At 54.4% G+C, this 24,887-nt stretch overlaps 1 protein-coding gene across 2 annotated transcripts; it reads left to right on the top strand.

The window, feature by feature from the left end:
• The first annotated feature begins 7,679 nt into the window (after positions 1-7,679).
• Positions 7,680-19,841, top strand: DENND2D (DENN domain containing 2D). 2 transcript variants are annotated; one of them, XM_077190567.1, is made up of 12 exons: positions 7,680-8,003; positions 11,179-11,319; positions 11,850-11,962; positions 12,076-12,145; positions 13,254-13,331; positions 13,422-13,562; positions 15,467-15,615; positions 15,736-15,913; positions 16,374-16,415; positions 17,023-17,113; positions 17,511-17,750; positions 19,016-19,841. In XM_077190567.1, the coding sequence occupies exons 1-12, from the start codon at positions 7,695-7,697 to the stop codon at positions 19,075-19,077; spliced, it is 1,614 nt and encodes a 537-aa protein (XP_077046682.1). In that variant the 5' UTR covers positions 7,680-7,694; the 3' UTR covers positions 19,078-19,841. The 2 variants fall into 2 exon arrangements, with proteins under 2 accessions (XP_077046682.1, XP_054504501.2); XM_054648526.2 differs by having other exon boundaries at positions 7,848-8,003; positions 11,135-11,319.
• Positions 19,842-24,887: the final 5,046 nt, after the last annotated feature.

Genomic DNA, 24,887 nt, shown 5'->3' on the forward strand with positions numbered 1-24,887 from the left:
CATCAAGGACTTAAAGGCCACCTTGAGTGTCTTCAAGGCCAATGCTTCTACCTAGTCCCTCCTGTAGGACCAACACTGGTGTTTCCACTTCCCCTCCCAGATCTTCCCATATTTCCTCACATCCAACACCTCCTTTCCTTGCCTTACATGCTTTCACTGGCACCCTCACCTTCCTGTGCTCTCCCCATCCCCTCCTCCCCCCTGCTCCCTTCAACCCACTCCTGGTCCCTGCAGGACTCTGCCAAGCTCCATCCTGAGCATCCCTGTTCAGCTGAGAGCAGGTAGGACCAGCAGGATGTGCTGCAGCCAGACCTGCCCCAGCCCTGGGGACACTGGAGCTACTGGGACCAGCCATGTTTCGGATGGGGCACTGATATCCCAAGGCAGTCCTTGAGGCCAGTGTGGTGGTGGCCACAAGGGCTCCTGCACCTTGCCGTGTCCAGGGTGTTTGGGAAGGGCTGTCCCTTCCCAGGATTCTTGGAAGCAAATGGGATCTGCTCCCTTGTTGGGACAACATGTCCTGGCCCAAACCACAGCCCTCCCTAACCCAATGTCCTTTGTCTGAGAATTCCCCTACTGTTTCCCCTTCCTGGGAAGGTTTGCTAGGTTGGAGGGGCTATGAGAGGGTTTGGAGCATCCCCAAATCCCAGTGACTTCCGCCAGGTCCCAATAAACTGGGAATGCACACCAGTTTGGGTTGTCCGACAGGGCCCAGCTGCATCCTTTCCCTACTGCCACCAGGGAGCATCGTGGGGACATTCAATCCAGTTGTCCCTGTGCTGGGTACCGCCAAAATCCTGCAGACAGTGAAATTCTCCCGGCCAAGCTTTGGAAATGCCTGGTCCTTGGAGCCCCTGGTATACCCAGAGCCAGCTGTGGCCCAGCCCTGTTCGAGATGCACGGGCTTGCACCCAGAAGCTGCTCCCTGCCCTGTTCAGCACAATGTGACAGCCCCGTGCCATCCCTGGGGGAAGCATTTCCCAAAAACACCTCCAGAGCAGCTGGGCCAAGAGATGGTGCTCAGAGAATAACGGGGGGTTGATCTGTGGATCCAATAACCTGCAAAGAAACAGCCATGGAAGCTGCTCCAATCTCATCCTCCTTGTCCATGAGCAAGTCAATGCCAAAAGGACACTTGGGTAATTGCAGGGAAAGGCCAAAACCTCCAGCTGGACATGACCAAGGACAGTGAGAGCCAGGGATGATGAGGCTGGAGGTGGCTTTGGCTCTTACCCATCTCCTGGCAGAGATCTCAAGGGATTCAGAGACAAGAGGAAGAGATGGGGGATCTTCGGCCTCCCAAGTGCTGTCTCTTAGGAAGGAGGAGAAATTCTCAGTCACACAAAATCTGAGAGCAGCCCTGGGAGAAGGGCTTGGGGTGTTGGTGCTCAGTGTGGCCCAGCTGTGTGTGCTGGGTCTCACAAACCCCCCAAGCCCTGGGCTGATCCCCCAGGGGGGCAGCAGGGCAGGAGGGGATTCTGCCCCTGTGCCCTGCTCAGGTGAGACCCCACCTGCAGAGCTGCCCCAGCCCTGGGCTTCCAGCACAGGAAGGAGCTGGAGCTGCTGGACCCAGCCCAGAGGAGGCCATGGAGATGCTCAGAGGGCTGGAGCCCCTCTGCTCTGGAGCCAGGCTGGGAGAGCTGGGGGTGTTCACCTGGAGAAAAGAAGGCTCTGGGGAGACCTCAGAGCCCCTTCCAAAGCCCAAAGAGGCTCCCAGAGCTGGAGAAGGACTTGGCACAAGGCATGGAGGGACAGAACAAGGAGGAATGGTTTCCCACTGCCAGAGGACAGGGATGGATGGGCTGTTGAGAAGGAACAGGGATTCCACCTGTGAGGGTGGTGAGGCCCTTGCCCAGGTTTCCCAGAGAACCTGTTGCTGTTCCATCCCTGGAAGTGTCCAAGGTCAGGTTGGACAGGGCTTGGAGCAGCCTGGGCTGGTGGAAGGTGTCCCTGCCCATGGCAGGGGATGGGAATGGGATGATCTTTGAGGTCCCTTCCAATGCAAACCAGTCTGGGATTCCATGGCACAGGGAGCTGGATGCAGGGACCCAGCCCCTGCTCTGTGACACAGCAGACATGCCGAGGGAGCCATCCTGGGGCATTTCCATCCTTTCTACAGGCTGGAAGTGCCCCAGGATCCCCCCAGGTGGCTGGAGGCATCATTCCTGCCCAGCACCTGTAAAGCCCTTGGGACCTCTTGGGGTGCTCTAAAGTTGCAGGAATGCCAAACGATGCGCAGGGTTGTCACCCGCCCCTTCTGGCACTGAAGGTGAGAAGCTGATTTATTTTCACAACCTGCAAAGCCCTGGGGAGGTGGACATGGCCAGGCTCAGCACCAGGGTTGGCTCTTTTCTGTCCCTGGCACTGTGACTTCAAAGTAGAGCGTTGGGACTCTCCAAAAGTTTACATCCTCCTGCAAGCCAGGACACAACCCAGTCCCATCCCACCACCTGCACAAGGAAAAACACCTTTGCTGGTCCCTTTTTTTAATGCTGCTTGTGACCATGGTTGGCTCTTCTTTGGGGTGCAGGAGAAGCTGTGCTGTCCTTTTGCACCCCAGCACGGCAGCCAGGAGTGGGGGACAGGAGGGAGCTGCCAGGAGCAGTTATCTGATCCCAGCAGCTCCAGTGTAAACTTAGCATGGCCTTTTGGAAAATACTTGCTGTGGCAAAACACGCAGTAAATCACTGCTCTGAGTGCCAACAATATCTTGAGATTAGCAAATCTTAAAGCTCGCTTTAGGGTCGTGGGTTGGAGCCCTGCCAGTGTAACTGGGGGGGTCTTCCTCACCTCACACCCTCCAGCTCCCAGGGATTGCACCAAGCTGCAAATCCTTGCTTTTTGAAGAAGATGGGATAAAGTCCAGGGTCAGCAGTGGATGTGGGGTCCTGCAGCCCTCTCCTGTGGATTCTCACCCTTTGCTCCCAAGGAGCAGGACTGACCCTCTGATTTCTTTGCCTTTTCCTTTTCAGACTACCTTGGAAAATCCCCAGTTTCCTCTCTTATTTTATCAAACAAACTCAGCTCCCGCCAGTTGTCCCGACCCTTTCCAGCATCATCCTGTGTTCCCTGGGACAAGTCACTGTGACCTCCAGCCCCATCACCCTCCTCCTCCCTCCCCAGTGTCCCCAGAGCCCCCAGCACTGGGCTTCCCACAGTGCTTCAGGGTAAGAATGCCCAGGATTTAAAAACACCCAGGAGGTGGGACCCTGGTGCTTCCAGACATGCCACAAATTGTCCAAGCTCAGCTGAGGGCTCATTCAGCCCATGAGACAAAAAGAAGGGAGAAGCCCTTGGAACTGAGCATGAAAAGGGGCATCAAGTACCTGGGAGCCCCAACTAGGGGCATTCCAATGGAAAATCACCACAGGCTCTGCATCCTGCAGGAGATTGACCCTGAAACACCTTCCCAAGGACAAAGTATCCTGGAGATGGCATTTTAACCCAGGATAAATCACTGGGTCATCACAGGAGGTCCTAGGGAAATCCCAGGCTACACCTGAGAGTTCTGTGGCTCGACCCTTTCCAGGCCATTTTTTAGTTTGGATGCAGCTGTCTGTGTTGAGAATGCCATGGAAGAAACCACTTCAATCGAGAGCAGCATTCCATCAAAGTTCGGGAGGAATGTGGGACTGAAACCCCAACTGCTGCTGTTCTTCCATCCATGCTGTTTGAGTGAACACCCTGATTTATTTCAGGTTTAGAGCTCCTGTCACTGAATTCTCAAAAAGATTTGTGTTGGTCACAGGTCATTCCTGTTTGTATCAGGGAGAGCAGAAAAAGTTGCTTGTCAGAAGGACATTGCCAGCTGAGCTCCTGTTCCTTGTGGAAATATTACAGAATAAAAAGCTGCCAAGGTCAAGTGCAACAGGAACACAGGCTGATATTAAAAATAATGTTCCTGCTTATTGGCATTGTGGGACAGCTCCCACCTGTGATGCTGTATGGAACTGTCCTCAGAGCGCAGGCAAAATAATTCAGCAACAGCAGCACAGAGCTGTGTCAGGGCAGGTTCAGGCTGGGTATCAGGAAAGGTTCTTCCCCCAGAGGGTGCTGGCACTGCCCAGGCTCCCCAGGGAATGGGCACAGCCCCGAGGCTACCAGAGCTCCAGGAGTGTTTGGACAATGCCCTCAGGCACCAGGTAGGATTGTTGGGGGGTCTGTGCAGGGCAGGGGTTGGATGGATGGTCCCTGAGAGTGCCTCCCAACTCAGGGGTTCCTGTGATTCTGTGATCTGTGGTTTCCCATGTGCCAACAGCAATGCCAGCCCAGCTGGAAGCCTGTAAGCTGAGATGTCCCCTGGCCAGAAAACAGCCTTGGAGCACTTGCCCTGCGCTGTATTTGCAGAGGGGCTGCAGCCCAGCATGAACCTAACCTGCCCACCCAGCACTGCACAAGCCTGTCTGCCCATCACCACGTCCATGAAATCCCAAAGGTGGATTGAAATATTTGGGGTTAAAACCATGAGGTGCAAGGAAAAGTGGCCAGACTGTCTTTGTTTTCCAGTGCCTGGGAGCTTTGGAGCCTCCACTGCAACCACCATGGAAAAATTGGGCCCAAATCTTTTTCCATGCAAAAATGGGCCATTTTTGGGTGTGTGACTTTCACATGGGGGTCTCTGCACCCCAGCAATTAGAACATGGAGGGCTTTGGGCAGATAAAGGATGTGCCTTATTAAGAAATTGTGATTTTGGTGTACCATGAGGGCTGACATCTCTTTTCCTTGCCCAGTCTGGGCCTGATATGCTCCTGGCTGTGGCTCAAAGTGAGTCCAGCTGAGCCCCCAGCAGGTCCCTCTGCACCCACAGGGAAGAGGAGCTGGCAGAGAATGCTCCATGGCTTCCTGTTTTGGGGTTCTGGAAGGGACATGGAGCATGGAACAGGGCAGAGAGCTAAGCATCAGTGGTAGGAACAGTGCAAACAAGAGTGTGTTGAACCCACCCATCCTCAGCCCGAGCACAAACGTCTCGGGAGCCAGAAAACCAGGGGGGGAAAGTCCCTCCAGTGAAGGTCACCTCTCCCAGAGAGATTTCTTTGCTCTAATGCCGCCATCCAGTGGGAGAAATTCCCTGGCATGGAAAGGCTGGAAAAGAGGGCATTGGGTTCCCCACCATCCTCAGGCTGCCCTCGGTGGCCTCCCTGCCGGGGATGCTGCGGCTGCACTCCACCCTCCGGTTCAAAGCCCCGATGCCAGCCTGGGTGCCAAGTGGGAGCAGCGCGGCCGCCCCGGAGCTCCTGCGGCACCCAGCGAGGGGATGGGGAAGGAGGGAGGATGCGCTGGGCTCAGGCGAGGGCGGCAAGCCCAGAGAAGGAGGAGGAAGCTGAGGTGCAAGCAGGGTCCCTGCAGCGATGAGGCCACCCCAGGGCGGTGCGGGCACCTCCCAGCGCTCCCGTCCCGCTCCGGCGGGGTATTTGCAGTCTGAGCACACCGTGCCTGCAGAAAGCCGAATTCCAGCGCGTATTCAGCAGCACCGGGACTTCAAGGAGGGAAAAGCAGCCAAACACAAAACTCTCTGGGGTTGATCAGGGAAGCGAAATGGCTTTGGCAGCGGCCGAAGAGCAGCGCGACGGCGAGCGGGGGAAGCGCGGTGGCCCCAGGATCCCACAATGCGCCCGTTTGTTGTCCCCATGGGCGGCCGGATTCCCGCAGAAAGGAGCTTTCAGTGGGAATATTCAAAAGTTCAACCTCTCTCAGCAACGCAAGGTTTGCTGGATTGTGCAATGGCACAAAGGGACAGTGTTTCCTCAGGAGCGGGAGGTTCTGCGGCTGGAACGCGGCTTTCACTCCCGCCTGAGCGGAATCGCGGCGTTATCGAGGCGGGATCTCAGTCAGAGACTTGCCTTAAAGGGAGAAAGCAGGAAAAAAAATTCTGCTTATGGGTATAAAATGAAAGCATTTCGGGGGTTTTCTTCTGGCTGAAAGCAGCAGCTGTTTTTCTAAGGTGGCGCCAGTTTCCAGGAAGCAGGCGTATTTCTCCAAAATCGAGGGGAAACCCCCTAACTTTTTCTTTTCCCTTTGTGCCAAGAGGGAATTTGTCCTGGGAACAAGCCCTGTGCACAAACAAACACACTGTCCTCTCCTCCGAGAAGCACAAATGCTTTCCCACCCACTCAAAATTAGCCAGAAAAATGACTCCTGGACCAGCAATTCCCTGATAAGCTCAATGAGGAGGCAGCATCCTGGTTGAATCAGAGGCACGTGTCCCGGTGGGGATGAATTTTGGAAGCATCCAGCACCTCTGCAAGCTGGTGAAGGCCATTCCTGGCGGCTGCAAACCCATCCTCAAGCTCCAGCCCACACTCGGCAGAGGAAGAGGAGATGTTGCAAAATAAAAGAGATGAGGACATTTGGTGTAGGGAATCTGCTCTACAGCTGCAAACGGCCTCACGCCGGCACTGGGGCTGAGAACTGTGCACAGCTCATCACACCTGCAGTCTGATAACCCATAGCTGTGCCCAAGGTCCCTCTGCATGTTTAATTAAGATCATAGAAGATATTCATTACTTCAATTTTTGGATCAGAGAATTGTTTGGTTTGGAATGGATCTTAGTTACTGCATAAGCACTACCCAAAAACAGCAGAGGAAATACCGATGGATAGGCTGAGAATGGGAAACCAGGATTTTTCTTTTAAAGATATCATTGTTTTTTAAGGGACTTTCCCTGTTGGTGTGTGCAGAGCAGTGAAACCACCCAGCAAAGCCGAGCAGCTCCACAGTGTCCCGGTATGCCCAAGACAGGGAAACCCCTGGATTGCAGCACCAGGACACTGCTCTTCCTTCCTGCAATGAACGCAGAGGGCAACTGGCCTCAGTCCCAGACCTGGACACAGCACCTCTCAGTACCTCTGGGAGGGAGGATAAATCTCTGACCAGTGAGGAAACGCCAGCCCAAGGTAAAGCACACCCCAGCTGCCATGCCTGAGTGGTCAGGACGAGCTCGCAGCCCACGGCGGGGGATTAAAGCACGGTGGAGTCACCGGAGCAGGTGATGGGCTGGCTGCAGAGTGAGAGACACCAAACATCTGTACCCTGGAGACACATCTGAGACACATCTGTACACTGGGGGGGTCAGTGCCATCTCCGACCCCGCAGAGGCTGCGCTGGGCACTGGTCCTGGCACTGGTAGGGTCCCAGAGAAAAAAGGGCTTGGAGGAGGCTGGGAGGCAGGAGCAGGGTTTGGGCAATGCTGTAGCACTGGGGAATGAGTGTTCTGTCCTCTGTGATGCAGGGCAAACCTTGTTCCAGGTGTCCATGCCCCGATTCCCACCCTGTGCCCCAGCCTAGGCCGGCTCCCCACTAGGATGGCCAGCCCCGTTTGAGGGGATGCTCAGCTCCTTCTGTGTCCGGTGCTCCGGGTGTCCCCAAGCCCGATTCTCCTGGATGTCCCATGTCTGGCTCCTCCTGGCATCCTTATAACTGGGGTGTTCCCAGCTCCCCCATTCCCGCTGCCTCCACGGCCATCGTGCCCGCTCAGACACAGATCCCAGTGCTGCCTGTACCCCTGTGCCCGGCGCTCCTGCTCTTCCCGAGGCTCCCAGGACCCCTGCATCCAGGTTCCTCCCAGGACCTCCGTGCCAGGCGCTCCCGACTCGTCCTTCCCAAGGACTCTCATTCTCAGTTCTTCCCTTACCCCCATGTCCCGTAGTCTCGGATCCTCCTGACATCCTCGGCTCCCTGCTCCCCTCATTCCCGATGCTCCCGGGCCCCCATGCCCGTTTCTCTCGGTTTCCCGGACTACCCCGTCCCCAGTGCCCGCTCTCCCCGGACGAGTCTCCCGTGCCCGGCCGGTGCCAGGTGTTGCCCGGTTCCCCGCTCCTCCTCCTCTCCGCCCCGTGCCGTCCCTCCTCCCCCAAAGAGGCAAAGCGAAAGCGCGGAGGGCGGAAGCCGAGCCCTCCGCGCCGGGCCGGGCCGGGCCGGGGCTGCACCGGGACCGCGCCGGGGCCACCATGGCTTCCATTGGCAACTTCTTGCGACGGAGCCTGCGGCGCGCCGGCCGCAGAGGTGAGGGGCGGGAGGGGCTCCGGGAGGTGCCGGTGCCGGTGCCGGTGCCGGTGCCGGTGTCGGTGTCAGGACAGGTCCATCCCCGGTGCCGCGGCTGCGGGAGCCGACGGCTGCCGGCGGAGCGGGGACGGTCCCGGGCAGCGCCGGGGGAACGGCGGCAGCGGCTCTGTCCCTCCAGCCCTGCCCGTTCGCTCCCCACCCCACGGAGCACAGCTCGGGCCGGCTGCCTCGGGACTCGCCGCATCTCTTGCTCCGTTCTCGGGTGTTCAGCCCATCCCGAGAGCTGCACCCCATCTCCCGGGAACCCACCCCTTCCCAGCTGAGCCCACCCCAGCCAGCCGCAGGGATCCCCAGCCCCACAGATCCCCTGTCTCCCCACATCCCCGCTGAACGGGGATCGCAGGGCGTGCCGTGGCATCTGGGACAGCCGTGAGGGGGACCCACGGGGGAAACGGTGCCCCTCAGGACTGCTGGGTGTTGCAGAGCCTTCAGAAGGCGCTGCAGAAATTGGTCCTTTGGGATTTGTGATCTTTTCCGAGATACCGAAAGGATCATCAGAGTTTTCTGGCTGCCGTATCTCAAGGCAGAACAAAGCAGGTTGGAGCAATCCATGGATGGGGGGGCTTACTGCGCTCCCTTCCCCGTCTGTTTTGTGCTGGCTCCGGCTCCGCAAGACTCGGTGCTGCCCGAGGTTCGCTAAGCCAAAGCCGTTTCCTCTCCGCCGGGGCGGGTGGGCAGCTGGGCGGCACGGGAGGCTGAGCTCCCCCGCAAACCAGGTCGGGAAACCTTGGCACACCAGAGGTCGGGAGTTTTCTGGGAGGAAAGAAACCGGTTGTGCCACAGGCAGAGCGGGGCTGAGCGCAGCCCTCGGCGATAAGGAAAGCCCACGGCAGCCTTTGCCCTCTCCGTGCCCGGTGGATGGAAGGTGAAGATCCACGTCACCGGCAGCCACTTTCCATCCGGGAGTTGCGAGAGCAGCCCTGGCCACCCGCCTCCTTCCCTTCCTCGCAGGGGATACTCCCACCCACTGCTGGGGGGCTGGGGGTGCTCCCCGAATCTTCCTGACACGGGCTATGGGAGAGTCATTGGCTCTTGTGACCTTGGCTTACGTTCCTGGGAGACACTGTGAGCCCTGCCGGTCTGAGACAGCGCAGGGATCTCTGATGCCACATTCAGCCTGCCTCACAGTTCACTCCTTACATCCCTGGAGCTCATCTTCCAGCCCAGGGATGGGAGTTGAGGTCTTGGAGGGATTTAGGCTCTGCCAGTGAGGGCTTTGCAGCCAGACCTGGCACTGCTGGGGGATCCACACTTCCACGTGAGAGAGGCAGAGTTGTAGCCTGGCAAGGCCAGGCTCTCCAGAGCAGCAGGTTTGGCTTGTTTGCTTCTAAACCCCATGGACAAAATGCAAATGCAGTCCTTGCTGAAGAGCAGATCTGTCCTTCTATGAAATCAGAATGAGACTGGATTGGCAGGAGTTAACTGCACTTTCATCTTGCCCTGGTGATGGGAAAACAGCCAATGCCAGTGTCCAGCGTGGATGGGGGACACCAGCAGCCCTCCCATGACACAGCCTTCTTCCCTGGGGTCCCCCCAACAAGAACCCCCTGCCTGGGCCACAGCTGGGAGCAGACCAAAGCCATTGCTGGAGCACCCCAAGGAAGAGCAGGAGAAGCAATGCACATCTTGTGAACGTTTTTCCTGGCCTGGAGCACCTCATTGGGCAGGTCCAGGATGATCCCCAATGAGGATAAACCAGAGGTATCCTCAGCCAGGTCTCATCCTTCACCTGCTGCAGAGGGTCCCCTTCGGGATGAATTTCACCTTGCCAAAGGGGAAGGATTTTGTATGTGGAGGTGGGGCAGCCCCAGGGTGCACAAAGGGGTGGCTTTGAGCATCCCCTCACCCCAAGATGGGAAAGGAATTTTTGGTCCCTGGAAAGGAACATCCTGTGATGGGACCATGAGCGTCACCTCCTCCTATGAGCCTTCTGTTCCCATCAGCTCCCAGTGACCTGGAACAAAGGCTGGAGAGGGGATTCCAGACTAAAGGAGGCAGCTCTGGAGCTGGAGGGACATGTGGGCAGGATGTCCACCAGCACTGCTTTTGGAGGAGGATGCCATACATGGAGAAGGATAATGGGAATAGCTGATCACAGCCATGCCTTGCCCTAACCAGCTGTGGCACAACTAAAAGAGCTCAGGGACAAACTCTGGGGTCTGGGGACAAACTGCAAGAGCCAGTAATCTCATCCAGCCACATATTTATTTTCCTTGATGTTCCTGAAAAAGCAGCTCAACTTTTCTGCTCCAGCTCCCCACCATAATCAGAGATGGGGCAGTTTCTGTACCAAGAACAAGGAAACAAGGTATAAAGGGAGGCAGAAGTGGTCTCTGGTAGAGGGAAGAGCTGTGGCCTGGCCTGGCTGCAGCCTCTGTCCAGCATTCAACTCCTTTCCAGTCCTCGGATCTCACTGTCCCACTGTGGTCATCCCAGGGCCCTTGGAGATGCTGGATGGGGCTCTTTTCCCTCCTATTCCTGGTTGTTCAGGGTGTGCCTGCTGATGCTTCCCAGCTGCCCTCCCCAACCAGCCCAACAAGAACTGGGGTGTAATCTCCAGGAACTGCTTTGCTTTGGTTTAGGGAAAACCCTCCAGTAGCTCATTTGCAATCAGCAGTTCCCAGGACACCTGGCAAGGAGAGGCTGGGATTCATCTGACTGGAGCTTTAGGAGGTGCTCAAACAAGATCTGGGCTGTTTACTTGTTGCTGCTTACTTCTCCTAAGAGAATTAAATTAACTGCTATAAACACATTCCCACACCTCCCTGCCGATGTTTAATGCAGAGCCCATCTGCTCTCCTCATTCCTTGTGTCTGCTTTGCTCTGGGCATCCTTCTGCCCTCACTGGGCTGGGGCAAAGAAAGGCTGGAGGTGTCAGGATTTTCCCTAAAAGACTCATAAAAACCATTTCTCTTTCCTTTTCATGTCCCCATTTTTGGGGGCCAAAAGTCCTGGGCACCAGGACCTGGTTCCCTTCAGCCAGTTCACATGTAATTCTGCAACTCCTGCCTTGCCCTCAGACCTTTCATTGCACTCTGATCAGATTTTTTTTGGGATCTTTTTGGCTTCAGAAGGAAAAGATGGGGCCTCTGCTGCAGAAAACACCCCCCCACAGGTACCACAGGGGAAGCAGGGGGAGCGGAGCTCAGTCTTCTACTCTGCTGGACAGTTCTTCTTTGAGTACCTGGTGGTGGTGTCACTGAAGAAGATGCCAGATGGACGTTATGAACCCAAGATAACCTACCAATTCCCAAAGGTATTTAGCCCTGTGTTTCTGATAAAATTAGTTTTCCACATTTAGAGGAGAAAGGGGTGTTGTTCCTTCCCCATCATTAAAGCTATGGAAGAAGAAAGGTGCCCCATGCTCTTGAGTCACAGTCTCAGACCCCAGGGCTTTGCCTGCCCTGGGTTGGGGTTGCTGGGACCATCTGTCCCTCCCCATGATCCCAGCCCAGGGCCACACACCCCAGGAGGAAACTCCAGGGGCTCTCCCTGGCCTCCTGTCCCAAAAAGGGAGACCACAGTGGGGAAATCACATCTCAGGGAGGCGGCACAGGAAGGGATCACATTTGCAGAGGGTCCCTTTGCTTTGCCTCACTGTCCATGGGGTGAAAGTCAAAATTTGGATTTTTGGGAGGTGCTTGTCCAGACATGAGCAGGCCCCTTCTGCATCATTAAGAGGCAGGGGTCGCTTTGGGACAGACCTCATTCCACTGAATCCCACCCCATTCCTGGTGACAATGGGGACCCTCCATCTCCCTGACTCTTGGCATCACTTCCATCCAGCGTGAGAACTTGCTGAAGGGCCAGAAGGAGGAGGAGGAACGTCTCCTTCAAGCCATCCCCCTCTTCTGCTTCCCCGACGGCAACAACTGGGCACCTATCACTGAGTTCACCAGGTACACTGCAGGGTCTGGGCTGGGGTCCCCACCCCTGTTGGACTCCTGAGGGCTGAAGGAGCAGCCCAGCCCAGCCCAGTTTTCTCACAGCCCCACGTTTTCTCTCCTTGCAGTGAAACCTTTTCCTTTGTCCTGACAAACGTGGATGGCAGCAGGAAGATTGGCTACTGCAGGCGGCTGCTGGTGAGCCCTCCCCTCCCCTCACCCGCTGGGGGTGTCACTGTCACCCCCCCCACGGGGGACACGTCACCTCCCGCCAGGCCCAGAGTTCAGCTCCTCAGAAAGCCACCGGCCTTGACCACAGTGATGAGGAGCAGCAAGAGGGGACCCAGAGGGGTTGTTAAAGCTCTCTGCTGAGGCACAACTCAGATGTTGGATGGAGGAAACAATGAGTGTTCACAAAGCCTGTGGATGTGGCACCTGGGGATACAGTTTAGGGGTGGATATGGTGGTGCTGGGCTGCTTTTGGACTTGGAGATCTTGGAGGGTTTTCCAAACTTAACAGTTCTGTGATTCCCCACTGGCTTCCACAGCTTCCCTGGCTCCTTTCCCATGTCTGCAGTGGTCAGGATGGCTGCAAAACCCACTTGGGATCAGGATGGGAATGTCAGTGCAGCCATCTAGGTACCAAGGAGCTAGGAGCCCTCAGCCCCATCCCCAAAAGCTGCATGTGAGCAGTGGCTGTTTCTCAACTCATGGGTTTGACCAGCTCAGGGGCTCTGAGATGCAATGGTCTTCCCTGGCTGCTGCTTCGAACAGGAACATAAGTCCAGGAGGACATCCCTGTGCCACAGCCTGGGCAACAGCTGGATCCACCACACCTTCATCCTGGTGCACCTTCCCATTTCAGCATCCAGGGATGAGCTCAGGCTGTTGGAACTGGATGTCTGGAGGGCTGAAAAGAGCAAACAGACCCAGGATAATCCAATTGGAAAGGGAAAAAAAAACCCAAAGAACTCATCCCAGTGGCCCCTGTTGCAGCAGGAGGCAGGATTAACCCCAAGGACGGTGGGGCAGAGTGTCTTGGAGAATGTGTGCCTGGGTGTGAGGACAGTTTGCAAATATGCCAAAGGACTTTGCACCAAAATAATTAACAGCTTAGGCACCCAAATCACCTTCTCTGGGCACCCCCTGCTTTTCCAGCATCAGCTGCATCACTGGCCTAGGCCATAGCTTTGAAAATCTCCCAGTGAGTGACTGGGAACTTGAGGGGAGCAAGTGAGGATCCCTTTTGGAGAGTTTGGTGCAGGGGGCTGGGAGATGCTCAAATCCTTTTCCCACTCTTTTCCAGCCATCTGGGCGTGGTGTCCGACTCCCCGAGGTTTTCTGCATCATCAGCTGCCTGGGCTGCTTTGGGCTCTTCTCCAAGGTAGGGATGTGGTGGCTCTGGCCCAGTGGTGGCCCTGGCAACTGCTCCTTTATCTGCTGGGGATTTCCAGCTCACGTCTTTCTCACCCAGATCCTGGACGAGGTGGAGAAGAGGCGCCAGATCTCCATGGCAGTGATCTACCCCTTCATGCAGGGCCTGCGGGAATCGCCCTTCCCCGCCCCAGGGAAAACTGTCACCATCAAAAGCTTCATCCCCGAGTCGGGCACAGAGGTTGGTGGGGGACCCGGGGGCACCTCCTGGTCTACACCTGGGAGCATCCTCCAGCCCTGCAGCACCCAGGGGTGCTGACCACAGCAGGGCAGGGTGGGTCAGGCTGCCGGGGGCCTCATTGCTTGGGAAGATGGGAGTTACCTCTCTCCTGATCCAGGAAGAGAGCAGTGAGGATGAGGATGGAGCCCATCCCCCTTTGCAACCTCTGCAGCTCCCCCAGCCTGAAGCTGGAACTGCTGCACAAAAACCTCTCCATATACTGTGTTGGGACTTGCCTTGCCCTGATGCCAGAGCAGGATGTTGTGCCAGGGGCTGGGAGCTGCTCCTGAGCCAGCGCCTGCTCCTCGGGCAGGTTGGGGAGCACAGTGGTGCCAGGGCTGGCTTGGGCTGCAAATTTCTTCCCAAAAGAGGTGGTCAGGCACTGGCACCGCCTGTCCAGCACAGTGGTGGAATCACCATCCCTAGAAGTGTTCAAAACACACATGAATGTGGCACTTGGCATGGGGTTGGTGGTGAACATGGAGTTCATGATCTTAGAGGGCTCTTAGAGGGCTTTTCCAGCCCTGATGATTCCATCATTGCATGATTATACCCTTCTCCATACCACTCTACTCAACTCCCAGTCTTGACTCCTGCCTGGTTTAGCCCCCAGGCAGGTGCAGGTGTGTGACAAGCCCAGTCTTCTCATGTAGAGAAAAGATCTGATCCAGGCATGGATGAGATGATCTCATTGCACCCACACACAGCCCAGACTCGCACAGGCAGAGCTTTTTAATTTGCTTTTTCTTTTCTTGTGGCAAAACCAAACTGGAAAAATAGGTAAAATCCACTCTGGCACTGGGCAAAATTCCTCAATGCTGAGCATCCTGTGGATGTGCCAGGGAAGGCCTGAAAGCAGGATCCCTGCTCTCTAGAGCAATTTAGCAGCTGGTGATCTAAGCGATTTCTTAATCCAGGGAGCTTGTGCAAGACTTTGCAGGTTGCTCAATGCTCTGTCCCAGGGCCATGGTTGGAAGCACAGCCTGGGCTGCCAGAGGGAGGAGGAATGAGGATGTTCTTCGAAAGAGCTGCACTCTGGGGCTCTGGGCAGGGTCTGGAGCAAGGAGATCACTGAGACTGGGAAAGGAGGGGAAATAAATTCTGGGTACCGCATGGGCTGAGGTGGGGATGGGGCAGGATTTGTGATGGAAAGGGGCTGTGGAGCCCAGCCAAGCCTGATGCTGCTGGCTGGGAAGATGCTGCTTTGGTGGGAAAGCATGTGGAGAAGGGGATTTTCATCCTGAAGGATGGGGAGAAGGGCCAGGACTGTGTCATGAGCTGCACAGTCCTGTTAACCCTTCAGTACTCACCAGGTCTGTCTGCCATGGGGATTGATGGAATTGGGAGGCTCATGGGCAAATGCAGCTGAGTAGCCAGCCTGCCTGCAAACATCTATTAGGTTCCTCACTTTTGGGGCATCTTAGCCAGGAATAGCCAGGCTGACCCTGCCAGAGAGACTTTAGAGGAAGGTTTTGTGGCATTTGTAGGAGTCATACCCTCCCCACTCCTCCCTTTCCTGGCAGCTCATAGATGACCTCTCAGACACTGAGATGGGACATGTCCCTGCCACCCTCTGCCAGGGACTTGGGAGCACTGGAGAAAAGAGGCATTTGGGTTAAAAATCCAGTGCCCAAATAAAGCGCCCCACAGTGCTCATCACTGATGGCTTCCCTGAGCTCTCAGTGCTGCACAGGCTGAATCTCCTGGCAGGCTGAAATGGAGTTTTGTTCCTTCTACATGGACACGGTGCAGATGCTGCCACACTGGGTCATGAATTGCTTCCAAATCACCTTCTCAGGAGGCCAGGGCAGGACGGGGGAGTGTTGCCCCTCCTAAGCTGGGGTTCCATGGCTCTTCCTTGGCAGCTCATTGAGCTCACACGGCCTGTGGATGCCCACCTGGAGCACGTGGAGTTCCAGGCTCTGCTCCAGCGACTCAGCCCTCGCCTCATCCTGCACATCTTCGCCTCTGCCATGTTGGAGCGACGGCTCATCTTCCTGGCTGAGGAGCTGAGGTGGGTCCTGATCTCTTGGTTATAAAAATGCCCTTGAAGTGGCACAGGGCACAGCAGAGCTGGAGGTGGGATGTTCCCCCCTCCCTGCCATGGTATCACTGCTGGCTGCCTGTCCCACAGTGTCCTGTCCCAGTGTATCCACGCCGTGGCTGCTCTCCTGTACCCCTTCACCTGGGCTCACACCTACATCCCCGTGCTCCCCGAGTGCCTGCTGGACACCGTGTGCTGCCCCACACCCTTCATGGTCGGCATCCAGATGCGGCACCTGCAGCGGGTCCTGGAGCAGCCAATGGAGGAGGTATTTCATCTGGAGGGGAGGGCAGCTGGGTGGAGCCATCAGTTCATCCATGTCCCCAGGTCTGGCTTGGCCCTGGGGCTCTGATTGTGCCCTTTTCCTATCCAGGGAGCCTGGAAATGAGGGTGTCCTCCATGTCCCCTCCTGTTGGCACTTGGGGTGTTACCTCCACATTCTCCTGGGAGCTGCCCTGCCCCTGTGCTCCAGGAGCTGCTGTTAGGGAAATCCCAGTCTTGAAGCAGAGGAAAGCTGTGTGGGGACAAGCCACCAAACCTGCAGCAAAAATTGTCCTTGTGGGAAATGCCCTGATCCCCCTTTCCCAGGTCCCTCCTGCAGACAGGGGCTGATCCCTCTCCTGCCACCATCACGGGCTGGTGACACACCAGTCCCATCCCAAAATGGGTGGGAGGAAGCCCAGGTGCCTTGGCAGGGCTAAAGCCGCTCACTCCCTGCTCTCTTTCAGGCTCTCATAGTTGATCTCTGTGAAGGGAAGATCATCCGGGCGGTAGGTCCTCCCTGCGTGGGTGTGGGGCTGGGGGTGGCCTGGATAACCCCAGGAAGGGCCTTTTCTCCTTTGTGTCAGCTACCTGGCAGCTTCCACATTTTTAAATGGCTTCAAACTGCCAGAGGACAGGGTTAGATGGGATTTTGGGAAGGAATTCTTCCCTGTGAAGGTGGTGAAGCCCTTGCCCAGATTGCCCACAGAAGCTGTGGCTGCCCCTGGATCCCTGAAAGTGTCCAGGGCTAAGCTGGCTAGAGCTTGGAGCAATGTAGTCTAGTGGAAAATGTCCCTGCCCATGGCAGAGGGTGGAATGGGATGAGCTTTAAGGTCCCTTCTAACCCAAACCTCTCTGGGATTTTGTGCTTCCATGATTTTGGGGGCAGAGCCATCTTCAGTGGCACCCATCCCAAGTGGGGATGTCTACAGCCACTGCTCCTGGCCTTTGAGCCAGAACAGCAGGGTCCATGCACTGGATATCCCACACCCACATCTCTGCAGAACATTGTGATGATGAATAATTAATGAGCTTTGAAAGCCCCTCTGATGGGCTGCACCAACCCATGGCTGAGTTGGATTCTCTCCAGTGCTTCACGGCCCCATTGCCTTCCAGGTGGGGGATGAGGAGGAGATCCTGCCTGGAAAGCTGCAGAATGAGATGCTGATATCTCTGAACAGGCACAACAACAACAACAACGTGCACAGTAAGGATGTCTGTGATGGTAAAAGAGCCCTGATCTAGAGACTTCAGCCAAGGGATCTTCCTAAAGTCACCTGGTCTGGGATGTTTCTGCCCCTATTTCCAGGGGTAATCCCTTGGGTTTTCCTCTGTCCTTTTAAACACGAGAGCAGGAACAGATAATTCTGCTGGAAAAATGGATTTTTGCTAATATTTAGAACATTAAGATGCTGCCACCCTGGAAAGCAACACCCTGGAAAGCCAGGGTTCCCTCAGCAAAATTAGTCTGATCCTTGATTAGTGGCAGAGGAAGGCTCTAAGCAAGTAACTCCTGGGGATGCAGACACAGGCCAGGTTAACAGAAGGCCATGCTGTGTGTTCAGAGGTCTCATCCCCACCTCTCGTGCTCTGTGTCCCCTCAGCCTCGGAGCAGGTGAACGCCCTGGTGTCAGAGGCCTTCGTGCAGTTCTTTGTGCGCCTGGTGGGGCACTACGGCTCCCACATCAAGTGGGGCAGGAGTGGCTCTGGCAGCTTCCAGGAACGAAACTTCTGCAAGGCCATCACCTCCAAGAGCTGCCGCCGGCTCCTGAAGAAGTTTGTGAAGACAAACATGTTTTCCCTATTTATTGAGGAAGCGGAGAAGAGCAGGATCCCCCAGGAAGGTAATGGTCCCATTTCTCATCCCTCCCCTGTCGGGTGGGCTCTGTGGAACCCTGGGCTGGTTGGTTTAGGGGCAGAGATGCCTTGTGCCTGGTGAGGGGTGGGATGCAGCCTGAGCTGAGGGTGCTCAGGGCACTGAGCAGATCCTGTTTGCTCTCAATGGCCTCATTTCTCCATACCTGTCAAGCAAAAAAAAATCCTCATTTGTGACTCTCCATCCCTGGAAGTGTCTAAGACCACTTTGGATGAGGCTTGGAGCAAACTGACCTAGTGGAAGGTGTCTCTGCCCAGGGCAGAGTTTGAAACTGGATTACCCTTCCAACTCAAACCAGTGTGGGATTCTGGACTCTATGATTCATTTTAGATCTTGTCACTCACCTGGAGCTGGGGCTGGCTCACTGAGAGCTCTGTGTTGAGGCAAACAAGTGGCAGCAGCACCAACATTTGGCTTGGGCACAGCAGCAACTGCCAGGAGCCTGACTCAGCTCAGCCCCTAGCTCCGTGGCAGCAGGGCTGGTCCTTCCCCCTTCCCAGGGATTTACAGGGCACAGGGCAGAGCTGAGCCTCTTCCCAGCCTGGCACACGGACAAATGGGCAGTGGAGGTGGAGCAAACCACCCAAAAACTGTATTTCTGGATGGAGACATCCTGGGCTGGGATCTGCCACCCCACCTGGGGGACTCCTGCTGGTACTGCCTCAGGTGCTGCTTCTCTGCCCTTTTATGTCAGACCTTATGGGGCAAACCTGGGGAGAAACAGAGGGACAGCACAGTGCCTGTTTTCTTATTGTATTCCTAGTCTACATCACCATTCTGGTGTTTTGCTGGGTCTGCTGCTTTCTCCCTTCCTTGCTGGTGGGAAACACAAAACTGAACAGGAGTGAACACATGGGTTAAAACCTCTGGCTAACCCAGCATAATAAAGCCTATTTTGGGTGAGAGAGATGGGTGGCATTGCAACCACCCCCATTTCATAGACTTACAGAATCCCAAAATTCCAACCAACTGGGTTGGAGGGACCTTTAAAGGGCATCTGGTCCCCCCCCCACCATGGGCAGGGACACCTTCCACAACCCCAGGTTGCTCCAAGCTCCATCCAACCTGCCTTGGGGACTTCATTTCCACATTTGCCCCAGGTCCTCTGTGGGTGCAGGTGTCCATAATGCAGGATGGCTTGGGACACAAACACTTCCCAGATTCAGGCTGGGCAGCCTTGTATCTCCCATTCCAAACACCAGCACCTCACCCATGACCTTTTTTCCTCCACAGCATATTTCCAGAAGAAAATAATAGAGTACCATGAACAGAAGAAGCACAGAAGGGACTCCTGAAGTCCAGAGTGGGAGAAGGGGAGCAGGACTGGGATTGACACATCCCTGCCAGCAGCACCACACTGGACTCTGTTCCTGCCCACCTGGGACTCCTGAGCTGCCTGGGCAGCACTGAGCACCCTTTCTTTCTCAGGGCATCATTGCACTGGAAAACTCTTTGCACAGAACCAGCGCCAGGCTGGGATTTCCTTCCCACTCTTGGTCACTCCAGGGACAGACTGTGACTCCCAGTGCTTGGCCCTGCACAGTTCTTGTCCCCCCAACATCTCACACAGAGCGAGGGCAGCCAGGGCTGGCTGCAGGACAGCAGGGGTTTGGAGTAATTATTAGAAGGGAGAAAAAAAGGGATGAGTAGGAAATAGTGTTACTTCTCATTAAAACAAACCAGGGGTTTGCAAATAAGGAACATCCCATTCATTGCACAGTTCCTGAGGGTTTGTTATTGACAACCGGTTTATATTGTTTTAATTTATGTTGTTTTATTAAGCCATTGTTGAACACCAGCAGGAGCAGGTGGTGGGGAGGGGGGGGATGGTGTTAGTGGTTTCCTTTCTTGCAGCTGCTGCATCACTGGTGCCACATAGAGCCAAGTCTGGCTTTCCAAGGAAACAAAAATACTCATTTCCAGCAGGTTATTTATTTGTGCTGGAGCAAACTGTGAAGGCCACATGGCTGTGGGGTGTCAAGGGGAAACAGCTGATCAACAATTTTAGGGAGGGAGGAAGGATTTGTTCCATCCCAGAGTAAAATGTGTCACCATCCTCCTTGGGTCTGATTTTGGTGCCAGCTTCTCTTAAAACTCGCAATTCCTCTCTGAAATGTGAGGCCAGCAGCAGATTAAAGCCTAAATGACAGTTCTCCTTTCTGAACACACTCACCCAGGAAATAAATATTGCAGCAAGGGAGGCTGGGCTGGGGCTGCAGATCTGACTGGTCCCATCCACAGAAACTCAACCCAGGTACTTCTCCCAGCAAAGGCTGGGAATGAAGGCAGAGCTTAATTCTTCTCCTCTCTGGGATGTTACAGCCAGGCTGTCACATCACTTGGTACGCACCAGGCATCAAAATATCAAAAATATCCTGGAATCATGGAACCTCAGACTGTTTTGGGATGGAAGGGATGTTCATGATCACCCAGTCCCACCCCCTGCCATGAACACAACTTCCACACCTTCCACTAGCCCAGGTTGCTCCAAGCCCCATCCAGCCCAGCCTTGGACGCTTCCAGGGATCCAGGGGCAGCCACAGCTGCTCTGTTGTGCCAGGGCCTCCCCACCCTCACAGGAAACACTTTCTCCCCAATATCCCATCTAACCCTGCCCTCTGCCAATGGGAATCCATTCCCCTTGCCCTGTCACTCCAGGGCCTTGTCCCAGTCTCTCTCCGTCCTTCTTGTGGTTCCTTCAGGTACTGAAAGCACACATTTAGGTCACCTCAAAGGTTCTCTTCTCCAGACTGAGCAACACCAATTCTCAGCCTCTCCTCACAGCAGAGCTGCTTCATCCCTCTGACCACCTTGATGCCTCCTCCCCTGGCTCCAAATCAGTTTAATACAATTTCTGCAGTGCTACTGGAAGCCCCAGCGGGGGATTTAGCACAAGAACTGAAATCCACCAGGCTGCCAGTTGGCTTTTACTCTCAGAGCTGGGCAACATCCACCCAAACAAGAGAGATAAAGGATATCTATTTTTGAACCCTTCGTCCAGTCAGGCACAAATCTGACAGAAAAACAGCTGGACATAGGGCACAAACAGCAGTGAAAATCTCCAGGCCTGCTGAAATCAAATTGTCAATTTGTTGTTCAGCCTCCACATGTGTTTGGAGGGGGAGCAGGAATTATTTGTTAGGAAAAAAGGGGATTTTTGGCACTGGAGGTGTCTTCTCTGGCTCCACAAGTTCCCCCTCATGGGTGGAGATAGTACACGGTTAACTACAGGAAACTAAAGGTTAGTGGTTTTTTCTGGGGGTTTTTTATCATATTTATTTTTCAAAGTTCAACTGACAGCAGAAAATGGTGTGGAAGATCAAGGGTACATATCACAAACAATCCCTTTGGAAAAGGCCACTTGCCTCACTCTTCTCTTGCTTGTTCATTATGTTGTGAGGAGATGTCAAACCTTTTGTTTGTGAAACCAAACACCATCTCATTGAGAAATTGGGAAGTGGTCATCGTTTTTGGAAGTAGTTCTTTTGGAAACAGTTACAAATCACCCAAGGGACTGGACTGTGTGATTGCTCAATTCCTTCTGGAGAAAAAACTGACAGAAAGTTATTTATTCCTCAACTGCTGAAAACAGATAAACAAAAATGCATCCTTAAATCAAAAAATATATAAATTTTCAAATGCAATCAGTGCTCCAGCTGCTAGGCTAGGGTTTACTTCAGCTTCAGAAGGGCAGCTGCCTTAGAAACATCAAGTCCCAGAAAGGTTTGTGTTGGAAGGGCTGTTAATGATCACCCAGTCCCACCCCCTGCCATGGCAGGGACGTCTTCCACCATCCCAGGCTGCTCCAAGCCCCATCCAGCCTGGCCTTGGACACTTCCAGAGATCCAGGGGCAGCCACAGCTGCTCTGGGCACCCTGTGCTGGGGCCTCACCACCCTCACAGAGAGGAGTTTCTTCCTAACATGCCATCTAAAAACCTCCTATTTTAGTTTAAATCAATTCCTCCTTGTTGTATCACTGTTTCCTTGTGTAAAAAGTCACTCTCCTTTTTTTATAGGTATTTGTTGAGTTCTGGCTTTAATACCCTCCCTTTAATGCCCAAAGGGTGGACAGACTGTTTGCTGGGGACACCCTGGCAAGGCTCAGCTAGAGCTGCTGGGAGCAGGGACACTGGGGCTGGGTCACATTGCAGCACATCAGCATAACCCACCGTGTATTTTTAAATCCTTCTTCCTGCTCAAGATTTGCCCAACACTTGATCCAAGCCTACAACAGTAAATAAAACAGCGCCAAGAAATGTTTCCCCGAATTGGAAAGAGCTCATTTATTCTGCTAAATTGTTAACATAGTTCCCAGCAGAGCACTGGCCAACTCACACCATCCAAACAACTCGGGGCTCGGCCGGCAGGCAGCTCAGCCCCCGCTGCTGATTTGGGACTCAATCCCTGCTATGCAGCTGCTCTGGGGAAGATAATTTCATGCTCTGGCATGTGTCACCCTCTGCCAGTGGCCTCGGTGCCAGCAAACAGTCCTGGGAGGGTTCACCCTGCTGGAGCCAGCACAGGGGTGACAGCCCAGTGCTTCCCACTGCTCCAGGGCAGGAACAGCCCCTGCTCCCACCCTACTCCCAGCCCACCTGGCCATAACCTCTGAACTGCTGTAGTCCTCATCCTCTGGAAATGATTAAACTCCTCTGCAGCTCCATTCCACACTCACAGCTAGGTGACAGCAGCACTGGAGGTACCTTGGGCAAGCTGGGTAGGATGGGAAGAGGAAAATAGTGCTTTGAAACAAAGCTGACGCTTCGGTGACACGGAAAGAGGCCCTGAGGTGTCCTGACCTGCCCTTTTCCTGTGTTAAACTCCTTATCAGAGCAAGGGAACTCTTTCAGCAGTTCTTAAAGAGCCAACACAACATCCAGTGGAAATTTCCAGCTTCTCTTTACAAACTGAGAGGAAAACCTGCAGAGCAGAACTTTATTGTTTTAGCAGGGCGTGTTCTCATTCCCAGGTGCTGCTGCTGCAGAAGTTCTCCCTCCTGAGTGTCTTCTCAACACAACAGAAAGGGCCCCATCATGACATCAGGCTGAGCCCACAAAGCCTCTGTCCTCATTCTCAACCCCACAAGCACATCTGAGGTGACCCATGGCCACAAACAAGGCAGGTGGAAAGGTTGTTTATTCCATTGTCTGTCACCAAACCCAGAGCCATAGGAGCCCTTTAGAGGGCTTGGATTGCTAGCAGTGACTGTTCCCTGATATCTCTGAAACTACATCAGCAGAGAAATGGAATTTTTTCTTGGCTGGAGGCATCCAAACTTCCAGGGAGTGAAAAGCTCAGAAAAAGGCGTCCTATTGCATTTCTTGAACAGCAACGGGCTTTAGCTTTGCACATGGAAGTCTGGTTCTGCACAGTCTTTTAAAGGCTTTGGTTCTTCTCCAGTCTCAAGTACTAGTAACAAATTATGTGGAGTGGCCTAATCTTAAACCCCTGAGGACTGAGAGCAGGAATCTCCTTGTTTACATGGGTAAGTGAGCACGGAGGTGTTTGGTTAAAGGCTGGACTTGACAAACCACCAGACTGATTCTGATTCGAGGAAACCACTCACACTCCAGGGAGGGACTTTCCAAGCAACAGTTCTGCACCCACTTAATGCTGATGAAAGGAAACACGTGATTTGTAAAGGACATGTTCAAACCCTTCCACTCTCTTCCCTTGCAGACTTACCTGCTGCCCTTGAAGGACAGTAGCAGAGGCTACATTGTCCAGATCAACCCTTTCCCACTCACTGCTGTTAAAACTCAATGAGCTCCCTGAATTCCACTTATATCTAAAAATGTCATTCTAGAGCTGTCACTTCATGCATGGAGATGCTCCTGGCACCAAGGTACTTGGAGCAGAGCTCCAGGATACTTGGGAGCTGCCCCAGGTGTATCAGGATGCAGGAATCAAACCCCCTCCCAACACAGAGCCAGGTCCCTAAAGAACCCTCAGCTGCTCTTGCCATAAAACTGCTGCTCACAAGATTCAAAGTGGGAGGAAAGGGTGGAGAGGGGAAGCCTTACAGGAGTCTCCTCCTCATCCCAAGCATGTCCCTGATTCCCCCAGTGCCCCCAGGCTGACACATGACCCCCACCTCACCTGCTGACATGGTGCCACTCCATGGGAAGGAACCAAGACTCTTCCAAGCACAGAAGCCACAAGACTGGGCACTTCCTGTGCCAAGGCTGAGCCGAAGGACTTGGCACCTCTGCTCCACTTGCTAGCACAGCCCAGCAGGGCCAGCCTGGGCTCTCCCCACAAACATTGCAACCACTAAAGCAGAGCCACCTTCCTTCATGCTCCCTCCAGTCCTGTCCCTGCCAGGACACAAACACGCTCAATCTCTCAGTCCACAGCAGCCAGACACTGAGCACTGCCCACGGAGAGGGCACAAGGGTTTCAAACTTCTCCAAGCACTGCAGGAACTGAGTTTTCTCTCCACTTCCTGAGCACATTTTCTAATCACCGGGGTATCACAGGAAATCCACATCAGCCCTTACAGGAGCTGAGTGAGGTTTTGATTTACTCTTACTGAGGTGTGAAGTTTTTTGGTTCGGATTTTTTGACCATGAGCTGTGTTTAACTCTTTCAGAGCCATGTCATTGTCCACATGCACTGCCTTGGCCTGAGCTCCCAGTACAGAGGACTTCCTTCCCACCTTCAGAGGGATGCTCCATGGTTAGAGGGCTGGGATTTCAGACATAGGATCCCAGCATTCCAGCTGTCCCCAGCAGCTTCCCCACAGCCAAGGCAGATCCTGCTCAGAGTCACTCCCTGCTTGATACTTCAGCCCCTTTGCTCAGGGCTGAAGTTCCCCTCAGTGCCAGGACCTGTGGCACCACGTGAACTTCATTAACATGCAAGTAAATGCTCCATTAATCTTAGTGTCCCTCATGCAGTTCATGACAGTTAAAATTGTATGAAAACAATGACAGAAAAAAGAAACCCAAACTTACTGCACTATATAGCAAGCAAAGCTCTCAGAAATCCTAGAATGACATGATCCATATAAAATCACTGGAAAACTACTCTGTAAACCACAGGCAGGTTTGTCATTCACAAGTCTAAGCACGACAGAGCAACATATACATCTCAAGACAACTG

Source organism: Agelaius phoeniceus, chromosome 25 (genome assembly GCF_051311805.1).
Source record: "Agelaius phoeniceus isolate bAgePho1 chromosome 25, bAgePho1.hap1, whole genome shotgun sequence".
Lineage (NCBI taxonomy): Eukaryota > Metazoa > Chordata > Aves > Passeriformes > Icteridae > Agelaius > Agelaius phoeniceus.

Excerpts from the sequence above, each read along its gene's own strand:
- DENND2D (XM_077190567.1), top strand. The coding sequence starts at position 7,695 with ATGCTCCCGGGCCCCCATGCCCGTTTCTCTCGGTTTCCCGGACTACCC. Across the intron at positions 13,563-15,466 it reads TCCCCGAGTCGGGCACAGAG|CTCATTGAGCTCACACGGCC; the intron begins GTTGGTGGGGGA and ends CTTCCTTGGCAG. Across the intron at positions 17,751-19,015 it reads GAGCAGGATCCCCCAGGAAG|CATATTTCCAGAAGAAAATA; the intron begins GTAATGGTCCCA and ends TTTCCTCCACAG.